Raw genomic sequence first — 13,492 nt, 5'->3', positions numbered from 1 at the left:
TTACATACTGTTATATCCCTTTGCGGGTTCACTGCGGTTTACAGACAGGTTTATAATACAAGCATTAAAGAATAATCAACAAAATCTAAAACATAAAATTAAAACCCATCAAGTCAAATCATTATCAATTACCAAATAAAAATGTCTTCAGTTTCTTATGAAAAGTTAAATATTTAGTTTCCAATCTACCCAGTGAACATAAACGTTTGCCATATTGGGACAGACCGAATGTCCATCAAGCCCGGTATCCTGTTTCTAATAGTGGCCAACCCAGGTCACAAGTACCTGGCAAGATCCCAAAACAGTAGAATATATTTTATGGTGCTTATCCTAGAAATAAGCAGTGGTTCCCCAAGGCCATGTTAATAATGGCTTATGGACTTTTAGGAAGGTATCCAAAACTTTTTTAAACCCCGCTAAGCTAACTGCTTTTACAACATTCTCTGACAATAATTACAGTATTTTCTCTGATTAGCTGATATTTCATAGCTTCGTTGTGTGCCCCCTAGTCCTAGTATTTTTGGAAAGAGTAAGCAAGTGAGTCATGTCTACCCGTTCCACTCCACTCATTATTTTATAGACCTCTATCATATCTTCCCTCAGCCATCTTTTCTCCAAGCTGAACAGCCCTAGCCACTTTAATCTTTCCCCTTTATCATTTTTGTCACCCTTCTCTATATCTTTTTTGAGATGCGGTGACCAGAATTGCACACAGTACTCGAGGTGCAGTCGCACCATGGAGCGATATAAAGGCATTATAACATCCTCATTTTTGTTTTCCATTCTTTTCCTAATAATACCTAACATTCTATTTGTTTTCTTAGCTGCCATTACACACTGAGCAGAGGGTTTCAACTTATCGTCAACGATGACACCTAGATCCTTTTACTGGGCAGTGACTCCTAATGGGAAACATTGTATCACGTAGCTATAGTTCTGGTTCGTCTTTCCCACATGCATCACTTTGCACTTGCTCACATTAAACATCATCTGCTGTTTGGATGCTCATTCTCATATGGTCCTCTTGCAATTTTTCACAATTCTCCTGCGATTTAACAACTTTGAATAACTTTGTGTCATTAGCAAATATAATTACCTTACTAGTTATGCCCATCTCTAGATCATTTAAATATGTTAAAAAGCAGCGGTCCTAGTACAGACCCCTGTGGGACCCCACTATCTACCCTTCTCCATTGAGAATGCTGACCATTTAACCCTACTCTCTGTTTTTTATATTTTCACCAGTTTTTAATCCACGATAGAACACTGCCTCCTATCCCATGACTTTCCTATTTCCTCTGGAGCCTTTTGAAAATCCAGATGCACAATATCGACCTACAAGGAAATGTAGTAGATTGGTGATGCAAGTTTGCCTTTTACTGAATCTATGTTGGCTTTGTCTTATTAATTCATGCTTATGTATATGCTCTGTAATTTTGTTCTTTATAATAGTCTCTACCGTTTTGCCCGGCACCGATGTCAGGCTCACCGGTCTATAATTTCCAGGATCACCTCTAGAACCTTTTTTAAAAATCGGTGTTGCATTGGCCACCCTCCAGTCTTTTGGTACCATGCTTGATTTTAAAGATAAATTACAAATTACTAACAATAGTCCGCAAGTGCATATTTAAATTCATTTTTCTTTTTTTTTTTTTTTTAACTTGAAATTTTTATTGAACATTTGCTACATACCAGCATACCATTAAACCAATACATATACAGTCACTTTCTATCCATCACCTTACATTGATTCAAAATAATGTCTCAAACTATAAATTTCCCAGCTCCCCAATATAACACATCATTTCAACCTATGAACTTCAAACTCTTCCCTTAGCGCTATTCCCTCCAATTAGGCTCCCCCAGCATATTTCCCTGCTTATCCAATCCCCTCCTTCTCCCAGAATGTGAAATCTATGGTGTTCCCGTTACCCTACCCCATCCACTCCCTTCCATGCCTTTTATACCCTTAGTCTCCTAGTGTTCCCCTCCCTAGAATATTACCCAAACTCCCCTAAAGTTTCTCAATCATTTGTTGGAGTCTTGTCTATCCCCTCTTACGTCTAAGCTCTCCCTCCCTCCTATATACCGTTAAATGCACCATATGCCACAAAAGTCTCACTTTGAGCTTCCAATCCCCTATACTTGGAGGGTCCACTGCAGTGGCGTACCAAGGGGGGGGGGGGGGTGGGGGCGGTGCGCCCCGGGTGCACGCCGCTGGGGGGTGCCGCGGTGCGCACCTGCTCTGAGATTGCTGATTTCGCGCGTTCGCTGCAGCTCCCTCTGCTCTGCCCTGGAACAGGTTACTTCCTGTTCCGGGTCAGAGGGAGCTGCAGCAAACGCGCGAAGTCAGGGAACTCTGAGCAGGCGCGCGCTGCAGCACCCCCCCCCCAGCGGCGTGCACCCGGGGGGGGGAGGTCCGCGCTGCATCGGGGGGGGGGTCCGCGCTGCATCGGGGGGGGGGGGTGCTGCACCCGGGGGGCGGGGCGCCGCCCCCCCTAGGAACGCCACTGGTCCACTGATTTCCAGCAGCGCGCAATAAGACACTTAGCCGCTGCTAGGCCCCACCGCATCAGTTTACTCTCCTCCCAGACCTCCCGCTTATTATTCATTCCAAATAAACATTCCCGAGGACCACACACCAGAGACACTCCCATAGTTCGGACCAGCACTTTCATCACTCCTTGCCAAAATAATACCACCCCCGGACATGTCCACCACACATGCTTTTTACATCTTTTTACATCTTCAGCACTCATCTGTTGTCCCAGGATACATCTTTTTCAGCCTCTCTGACGTATAATACCACCGTGTTAGCACTTTGTATGCATTTTCTTGTATTAACACACAAACCGAGGCTTTCTGTACTTCCCCACATATAGCTTCCCATTCCCGTTCTGTAAATTGGCACTGCAGATCCCTTTCCCAGGCCTCCTAAAAAGAATGTTTTTTGTCCTTGTCCTGTTGAAAGAATCGGTATGTCACTAATATCGGTTTTGGGACTCTTCCCAGCTAAACCAATAAATTTTCTAAACTTTCCTTTTCCCGGGGGGCCCCCCTCCTCCACCCCTCTTTATCTACAAAATGTTTCAATTGCATATACGCAAATTCCTCTCCCTCTGAGATCCAGTATCAGGCGCACACCTCCTCAAAACTCCACATCCCACTCCCTTCAATTCATTTTTCAATTCTGTCAGTTCTCTGGGATGTATACCATCCGGTCCAGGCGATTTGCTACTCTTCAGTTTGTCAAATTCCCCCTTTATATCTTCCAGGTTTACAGAGATTTGTATGTGAGAAGAATGACCAAAAAAAGATGTGCTAAACCAGCATTCCCAAGTCCAGTCTTGGAGTACCCCTTGCCATTCAGGTTTTCAGGATATCCACAATGAATATGCATGAACTTGATTTGCATACACTACCTCCATTATATGCAAATCTTTAACGCATATTCATTGTGGATTTCAAAAACTTCTATAGCTAACTACATAAGTCATCAACATTCCACCTCTAAAAATCTACCTCTGCATTATCTACCTTATCAAAACCCTGTTGTCCTACCTCTATCAACGTCCCACCTCCGTAAACCTACCTTTTCAAAACCCTTCAGATAACTATGTCTGTCTTCTTTCGAAATAGCCCCTAAGAAAATTCTATAGACTATTGAAGTTGGTGACAGACACTGGGTGTAGACATGCATCAAGTGGGTCTTCACCTGCCTCAACGCCAGCCACCACGTAGGTCCCCCAGGACCGGTCAGCATCGGACCCGACACCAAGATGAAGTGGGGATTAACAGGCATCGGGCAAAGGCCAAGAAGTGTCGACATCAATCCCCTTGACGTATTGTACCGGCAGCTCCATAAACATGTGGATAAAGGTGAGCCGGTTGATATTGTCTATCTGGATTTTCAAAAGGCGTTTGACAAAGTACATCATGAAAGACTCCAGAAGAAATTGGAGAGTCATGGGATAGGAGTTAGTGTCCTATTGTGGATTAAAAACTGGTTAAAGGATAGAAAACAGAGAGTAGGGTTAAATGGTCAGTATTCTGAATGGAGAAGGGTAGATAGTGGGGTTCTCCAGGGTTCTGTGCTGGCACCGCTGCTTTTTAACATATTTATAAATGATTTAGAAATGGGAGTAACTAGTGAGGTAATTAAATTTGTTGACGACACAAAGTTATTCAAAGTTGTTAAATCGCGAGAGGATTGTGAAAAATTACAAGAGGACCTTATGAGACTGGGAGACTGGGCATCTAAATGGCAGATGACATTTAATGTGAGCAAGTGCAAAGTGATGCATGTGGGAAAGAGAAACCTGAGCTACAGCTACATAATGCAAGGTTCCATGTTAGGAGTCACTGACCAAGAAAGGGATCTCGGCGTCGTTGATGATACGTTGAAACCCTTTGCTCAGTGTGCTGCGGCAGCTAAGAAAGCAAATAGAATGTTAGGTATTATTAGGAAAGGAATGGAAAACAAAAATGAGGATATTATAATGCCTTTGTATCGGTCCATGGTGCGACCGCACCTCAAATATTGTGTTCAATTCTGGTCATCGCATCTCAAAAAAGATATAATGGAATTAGAAAAGATATAGAGAAGGGCGATGAAAATGATAAATGGGATGGGATGACTTCCCTGTGAGGAAAGGCTGAAGCATCTAGGGCTCTTCAGCTTGGAGAAAAGATGGCTGAAGGGAGATATGATAGAGGTCTATAAAATAATAAGCGAAGTGGAGATTGTGGTAAAGACGGTTAGCTTAGCGGGATTTAAAAAAGGTCTTGACGGTTTCCTAAAGGAAAAGTCCATAGACCATTATTAAATTGACTTGGGGAAAATCCACTGCATATTTCTGGGATAAGCAGCATAAAATGTATTGAACTTTTTTGGAGTCTTGCCAGGTATTCGTGACCTGGATTGGCCACTGTTGGAAACAGGATGCTGGGCTTGATGGACCCTTGGTCTGTCCAGTGTGTCAATATTTATGTACTTATTTGTCTCTGAACTTCTTTCTTTATGGGTAAATTTGCCTTATTTGATTGTATTAAAGCTTGTTAGGAATGTAAACAACGTTATATTCCCTCCTCCCTTCTATTCTGTAGGATTTGTGTTGTAGGTCATTGACCATTTTTGTAGCCCTTGTCAGAACTTGCACAAAATGCACAGCCATTTAAGAAACATAGCACGTACCTTCCTTCATGCAGTATGAGATGGTTTGGGGAGGTGTAACACTTATAGTACCATACTGTATTATATTTTTTCTTCAGGCCTTACCTTAGTGTCTGCACCTCATTTGGCACGGTCTTACCATCATCTCTTTCCCCTGGATGCCTTTCAGGAGGTCCCTCTGGAGGATTACCAAGGAGAGCGGTAGGTTTTTGGGATCTGCTATGTGCCTGGGGATTTTTCTTTTCTTTCTTTCCAGTAATATACAGAAACTGATCGTTAAAATCATTCTAAATGAGTGGGGAAGAGATGCAGTGATTGTATGAAAACATCTTTCAAACTGCAATATAAAGAACTGCATTTTATTAGTGTTAACTGAAATATTCTTAGTTTTTTACCAGAGAAAGTTGTGATTTTTGTAAACTGTATCCATTTTTAAAACTTGCTTTATTACAATTATTTTAACTTTCTATTGACAGTACAATTGTCTAACAACATCTGGTATATGTTACAGCTAGATTACAATATAAAAAGAGTGCTGAGTCCAAGGGAGGCAAGGATGGAAAGCGGCTGCTTTTACTGTGGCAAACACCATCCCACCCCCTACTACCCACAGAGCGATATAGAGAGGTCTCGGAGCCTTCCTTCTTGCACTCAGGGCTAATGAATGTACTTGATTCAACTGGGCATCTCACCTAGGGGGTGGGGAAGGAAATCATGAGAAAAATGTGGGATGAAAAAAGAACAAGAATAAACACACAATATAAAGGAAATATTGCTGTAGCACTAGAGGTTTTAATATGAAATGTCATTAGGTAGAGTCAGAAGCAGCATAAGGAAATATTTCTCCATAGAAATGGTGATAAATGTGTGGATTCGCTTCCTAGTGGAGGTGGTTAAAAAAATGAAATGGGTGAGAGAACTCAAAAAAGTATTGGAAAGTGCAAAATATTTCCAAAATTATAGCCACTTGTGATAATATAGTGTGCTTTTCTTGTTAGTATTATGTGTGACATGTTTATGCAGAGAGCATCCACCGACTATACTGTTGTGTGCATTGTAGAGGGCACTGGAATGCTGATTTCTGTGCAAGATGGAAAGTAGAGGCTAGGTTAAAATGCTTATCTTCAAAATTTGCCTCTTCCAGGCTATCAATTTTTGTATTTTTAATCAATCTTTTTACCCATGTTATATGCCTGCTCCCCCACCTTGATCAATCACAGACAGTATGCCTAGGGATCTCAATTTCCAATCTTGAGGGCTGCAGTTAAGGTTCATGTTGGTGGTTTTGGTGGAGGCAGAAATTATCTTCCCTTCCTCCCTGGATTGTGGCATGTGACTTTTTTGGCCAGTACTTTAATGTAACTTTTCTTAATGTGGCCTCCACAGCACATTATATAGTGATTCATAGAAAAATGCAGGCAGATAAAGACCATATGGCCTAGCTAGTCTGCCCATCCATATGCCATCTACTCTCCCTATCACTCGCTTAGAGATCCTATGTATTTGTCCCAAGGTCTCTTAAATTCCGGTACTGTTTTCATCTCTAGCACTTCCACTGGGAGACCGTTGCCACAAATTCACCACCCTTTCCATCAAGAAACATTTCCTCTGGTTGCTTCAGAGTCTAACCCTTTTCACCTTCATCATATGCCCCCTTGTTCCAGAGCGTCTTTTCAGTTGAAAGAGACTTGCTTCCTATGCACTTATGCCATGTAGATATTCAAATGTCTATCACATCTCCCCTCTCCCGCCTCCAAAGAATACAAAAAGTGATACCTGCCAGAGCCCTGCTCTTCCAGCCCCGGTTCGTCCTCAGTTAACAGCATTGCAGACACCTCTGGATATTAAATCATTCCCTCCTTTTCCATTGGATACCGCAGCAGCAGCAAATCTCTTTCCAAATTTCAATGCAGTAAGTACTTTATTTCTGGATGTTAACACTCAGATCTGTTTGTACAGAACAAATCTTCTTTCTATCAGCATTACCCTGAACTTGGTTAAGATACACTCATCATCTAACCACACAAGGAGTTTCAATGTGCAGAATCTCCAGTAGGTTTGATGGCTGCATTTAAAGAATATAGCTGGCTCCTATTCTGTCTTCCTTCATTTTCTGTTTTGTTGCTCAAAAAGAAATGTTTTGTTAGGCCTACTTTTTTACACCCTCTTTAGTTGTGCCTTCGACAACAACCTGACTGCAGCATCCCTGGACCTCTGGTAATCAAATTAGATCTGTTTTATGCAACCATGTCAGTCTAGTTCAGAAACATGAAAGTACTGGTTAAAACAAGGGTGTGTTTGGACCAATGGCCAAAGTACGGACGCTAATTATTGCTTAGTTAAATTTCTTGATGCGCAATCTCTTTCTGTTGTCAGTCACACATGATATATATTGTTTATTTGTCATACTGGCTGAACCCAGACTCTCAAGTCATTTGATAATAGGACACTGAGCTACAACAGGACTATACTGCAAACATGAACTTTGGAAGAATTGCTATGCTATATTATTATCTGTTTAATGTCTGTTAACCCTAAATGCTTTCAAATGCTACACACGCACCACACAGCAATATACTAAACTACCCAATAAATACCACAGCTACATCCTAAACCACATTGAATAACACTACGGACTGTACACACTCACACTAAGAACTACAAACCACTTGAACTCAACCACCCACCTCTGTTCTACACTGCAGAACACCAAATACACTAACATCAACATGAACACTAACAAATTACTCCTAATCATCTACTGTCTATACCTAATCCACCATGCACTAACAACCACACTCGCAGACGAGAATGTACCCACAACACACAAACCATGCACACAACCCAAACTCAACACTTATAAGTGAAACCTGGATTCATGACCTCAAAGACCGCATAATCCTAGAACTATGCCCACCAGGCTACAAAATCACCCATTGGACAAGGAACGGAAAGAGAGGAGGAGGTATAGCTCTAATCTATAGAGACCAATTCACCATAACAACAACGGCTGAATCCACACTTCCTCAACTTGAAATTGCCTCAATCAGAATCAACCACCCAGCCCTACAAGACCACATAAACCTAATCCTGTTCTACAGACCACCAGGCAACTGGCAAAACAGCCAAACACACTTTATGGACTTCATATCAAATACCTGTGTCTCTACCCAAAACCTCCTTATAGCAGGTGACATCAACCTCCACCTTGAAGATACTTAACAAACGTGAGTGAACTTAAAGACTTCCTTCAACTATGGGAACTTCAATGGCCAAACGTAAACCCCACCCATACCAAAGGACACACACTAGACATAATTACATACAAGTTCTCACACGAACTAAATATCACAATAAAAGATATAAAATGGACAGCCATAGCATGGTCTGATCACTACAAAGCGAACCTCTCTCTCCACTGGCGAACAAAACACTCACAACGCAAACAAGAACAATCAACATACACCACGAGAGGCAAAATAGACCCAATAACATTCTGGCAACAATTTTATGACAACGAATGGACAACACCAACAGACTCACCCCAATTCCTCGATGACTGGGACAGCAGATGCAGAATCATATTAGACAACATAGCACCACTCCAAACTAGAACCTCACATAGAAAAAACTCAATACTATGGTTTAATGAAGAACTGAAAGAACTAAAAACGCAAGTCAGAAGACTTGAACGTGCATGGAATAAGAAAAACGACGACTCTACACTCAACGACTGGAAACAATTACAAAGAAAATACAAATACGCCATCAGACAGACCAAAAGATCTTTTTATAAAACTAAAATCAGTCCAGGCTACAAGGATACACGTAAACTCTTCCAACTCGTAAATAGTCTACTTAATACCACGCCGGTTACTTCTGATAACAGACACCCCATCAACAAACAACCTCGAGAAAATTACAAAACTTCTAACTATAATAACCAGCAACACAACTGATTATACAAACCTCCTTGAATGTCTAGATCCAACACGTGGGGAATATCCAGCAGACAGATCATGGACCAACTTTGACTCGCTATTGACCGAAGATATCTCCCAATTACTCAAAAGATACGTTAAGTCACAATGCAAACTAGACATCTGCCCGAATAATCTGATAAGAACTGCCCCTCACCAATTCATAAAAGACCTCACGAGACACCTGAATTACATGATACGAAATGGTTTCTTCCCAAAAGATAAAGAAAACATTCTACTCACTCCATTACCTAAAGACACAAAGAAAAGTACAAGTGACTTAACCAACTACCGCCCAGTAGCATCTATACCGCTAATAACCAAACTGATGGAAGGTGTAGTGACGAAACAACTCTCCAATTACCTACATAAACACTCAATCCTTCACGAATCTCAATCAGGATTTTGAGCAAATTACAGAAACAGTACTAGTAACTCTAATGAATAAATTTAAACAAACAATTGCTACTGGCAATAACATACTTCTCCTACAATTTGACATGTCCAGTGCCTTCGACATGGTCGACCATGGAATACTACTACATTCTGGAATACTTCGGAATTGGAGGAAACGTTCTTAACTGGTTTAAAGGATTCCTGACAACAAGATCATACCAAGTAACAACTAACGCAGCGATATCAGCCCCATGGTTACCAGAATGCGGAGTTCCTCAAGGATCCCCCCTTCACCAACCCTCTTTAACCTAATGATGATACCACTAGCCAAGCTACTAGACAATCAAAATCTTAACCCATACATATATGCGGATGATGTCACGATCTACATCCCGTTCAAACATTATCTAAACGAAATCACCAATGAAATTAACCAAAGCTTCCAAATCATGCTGTCAGGTTCTCAGGTTCAGAGCCTGAGGGGCCGGGCTCTGGGGCAAACGTGAGCCCTTGGGCTGCTGACGAGGAGCGACAGCAGCAGGCAAAACCCACCAACCAACGCTGGGCAAGCGCACTGGCAGGGACTGCAGGCACCGCCCAGCGAGCCGGAACACACGGACTGGAATCCCCCGGACTGGAGGACACAGGACTGGAATCCCCCAGACTGGAGGACACTGGACTGGAGGACACTGGACTGGAATCCCCCAGACTGGAGGACACTGGACTGGAGGACACAGGACTGGAACACTGGACTGGAACACACCGGACTGGAGCACCCTGGACTGGTCCGTACAGCTTCACCTGCACTTGGTTGAGCCCTTGGGTTCGAGTGGCCGGCAGGACTTACCGGATAACACAGGGACCAGGATCCTTAAACAAGCTTGCAACAGAAGTGCTCCAAGTACTAAACTAACAAGAGGTTCCTAAAGGTGAACCAACAGTAGTGCTACTAAACACTAAACACACAGCAGAAGTGCTACCAAGCACTACAAGGGAAAGCAGGGAAGCCACAAAGGGAAAGCAGGAAAGTACAATACAAAGCTACCACAGGTGCTCCTAAGCACCAAGCTATCACAGAGCTCCTACAGCACTAAACTACCAAAGGTGCTCCTAACAGCACCAAAACCTGAAGTACATCTATCAACCACAAGAGGGAAAGCAGGGGAGCCACAAGGGAAAAGCAGGAAAGTACAATACAAAGCTACCACAGGTGCTCCTAAGCACCAAGCTACCAAAGGTGCTCCTAACAGCACCAAAACCTGAAGTACTTCTATCAGCAACAAGAGGGAAAGCAGGGGAGCCAAGAGGGAAAAGCAGGGAAACTAACACAACAAAGCAGGAGTGCTTTAAACACAGCAGAACCAGAAGTGCTTCCAAAGAACCAAACACTGAAGGCTTCTAAAGCCCCAAACACAGAAGGCTACTAACCCCCAAACACAGAAGAGCTTCTAAAGCCACAGAAGGGAAAGCAGGGGAGCCACAAGGGGAAAAGCAAGTGAGCTAAACACTGTTTTTAATCCCCCATCTTATAGACCTCTTTCTGACTCTTTCCCACGGGGGACTAAAGGTATTTATTTCATATAACAGGGTGGCATTAGGAGCCATAATTGAAAACTAATTCCCATAACTACTGCTTTCTGTCCAAAACTGAGTGTCACTTGTATGTGATCTACCTTAGGCTAAATGTTAGGTAAAGAGAAGATAGAATCAATAAAAATAGAGACAGAGATAGGTTTAGATAGATAGGTACATTTTATTTCTTACCCAAACACAAGTCTTCAAGTTGATACAAATACAGACATCAGATTCTGGGTTTATCTGCACAGCGCCCTGCCGTCTGATAGAAGCGTTGGGGAGGAGTTCCAAACTAAGGCAAAATCTCCCCTCTTTTATACACAAACCTCTCCATAGAAGTGAATGGTGAGAAACCTTGCTCCTAATCTTTCTCACTTTCTGAGATCATACTTTCCCACGCGGGCTGCTGTCTGATGTGCCCACCTCCTTCCGTTCTCAGCTACTGCTAATTATCAACATGTTTTGGGAAGCGTTGAGATAACAGTTTCACATCTTCCGGCTGCAATACTTTTCATACTTTTCTCATGAACTCTGTATTACCTCTGTATCATTGTATACCAAAACTAATAAGCTCCATTTTATTCATCTGATCTTTCATTACAGATGCTATATTTGATTTAAAAATTGTACCAATTTGTGTCAGAAGTCATTATTCAGACCTGCTTTTTGCAGATTCTCAAATATTAAATCATTTACTTGTTGTTTGGCCTAGTCAGTACTTTTTCAGTTGTTTTAGGCTGCATAGCTTTGGCCATCACTATTCCAGTGGTAGCCTTAAAGCCAGGCCATATATTAACAACACTTACAAGTCACAAGTGCACACTGCACTAACACTGACCTGGCCCTATAGCAAATGTAGCGAAAGCAAACGTTGCAAAGGCGCTGAAGGAGAGAACACCACTTCCTTATCAAGGCCCTCCCAGATGATGTCACACTCCTTAGCCCCAGGCAACAGCACACAAACCCAGAGAGGCCCAACCCACACCAATGCAGCACCGTGAAGCACTTGAAGCCAGTACACCCAAAGAGAGGTAGAGCTAACTCAGTCCACCCACACAGCTGTGGTAAAGTGAAACAATTAGAGTCATGCTGCTGGAAGCTGCCAGCACAGAGAGAGAGAGAGCTAGATCAGAACGGACAGACAAAAGAAACAGAAGCCAGCTAAGAAGCTGACCACCAGGAAAAAGGTAAGTTTGAGAGGGGTTCTGACCACAATCATAACACATGCACTCCTGGGCGGATGCATTTCAGCTAAAACTAAATGCAGAAAAAACACAATGACTTATACTCGCCTCACAACACAACACAAATAATTACACCGCCATAACCACCCAAACTTTAACCTCCCCGTCTCAAAGAATTTGAAAATTCTGGGAGTCACTATCAACCGAAATCTCACACTTGATAATCATGTGAAGAATACAACGAAGAAAATGTTTCACTCCATATGGAAACTCAAAAGAGTAAAACCTTTCTTCCCAAGAGCCATCTTTCATAGCCTGGTACAGTCTATGATAATAAGTCACCTGGACTATTGCAATGCACTGTACGCTGGATGTAAAGAACAGACCATCAAAAAACTTCAAACTGCCCAGAACACCGCAGCCAGACTCATATTTGGTAAAACAAAATATGAAAGTGCAATATCCCTAAGAAAGAAATTACACTGGCTCCCACACAAAGAACGCACCACGTTCAAGATCTGCACGATTATTCATAAAATCATCTACGGGGATGCCCCGACATACATGCTAGACCTTGTGGACTTGCCACCCAGAAATGCTAAACGATCTTCCTGCACCTTTCTCAACCTGCACTTCCCCAGCTGTAAAGGATTAAAATACAAAATAACACACGCAACCAGCTTCTCCTACATGAGTACGCAGATGTGGAATGTACTACCAACCCACTTAAAATCGATAAACGAACTAAATAGCTTCCGCAAAGCTCTAAAAACTTATCTCTTTAATAAAGCCTACCACGAGTTCCCATAATTAACCCTAACACATCACCGAAACACCTTTCTCTGAATGTCTTACTCTACAACTGTTTGACCAGATCCTCTTATCTTCTTAATTTCTCTATAACACCAACTGTATTATTGACTCTGTTATGGCAATGCCATAACAGATCTTTGTAAGCCACATTGAGCCTGCAAATAGGTGGGAAAATGTGGGATACAAGTGCAATAAATAATAATAATAATATTGAGATTTTTAAGTCTGTTCCCATATGCTTTATGGCGAAGACCACTGACCATTTTAGTAGCCACCCTCAGGACCGAATCCAATCTGTTTATATCTTTTTGAAGGTGCAGTCTCCAGAATTATACCCAGTATTCTAAACTAGTAAGAAAAGGCCCGTTTCT

General features: G+C 42.2%; 1 protein-coding gene across 5 annotated transcripts in view; it reads left to right on the top strand.

Moving 5' to 3' along the window:
* The window catches only part of LOC115463103 (general transcription factor IIH subunit 2), a 111,597-nt gene that overhangs the window by 85,005 nt on the left and 13,100 nt on the right, over positions 1–13,492 (top strand). For 4 of the 5 annotated variants that reach the window (XM_030193318.1, XM_030193317.1, XM_030193315.1 and 1 more), the window contains exon 14: positions 5,272–5,374. The exons of the other annotated variant lie outside the window; for it this stretch is intronic. In XM_030193318.1, coding sequence (XP_030049178.1) covers positions 5,272–5,374 — 103 coding nt within the window. The remainder of the gene's footprint in view (positions 1–5,271; positions 5,375–13,492) is intronic. 5 annotated transcript variants of the gene reach the window in all.

The sequence above is a fragment of the Microcaecilia unicolor genome, chromosome 2 (assembly GCF_901765095.1).
Source record: "Microcaecilia unicolor chromosome 2, aMicUni1.1, whole genome shotgun sequence".
Classification (NCBI taxonomy): domain Eukaryota; kingdom Metazoa; phylum Chordata; class Amphibia; order Gymnophiona; family Siphonopidae; genus Microcaecilia; species Microcaecilia unicolor.
The sequence above is the reverse complement of the archived record's forward strand: the minus strand, read 5'-3'. Positions and strand labels throughout refer to the sequence as shown.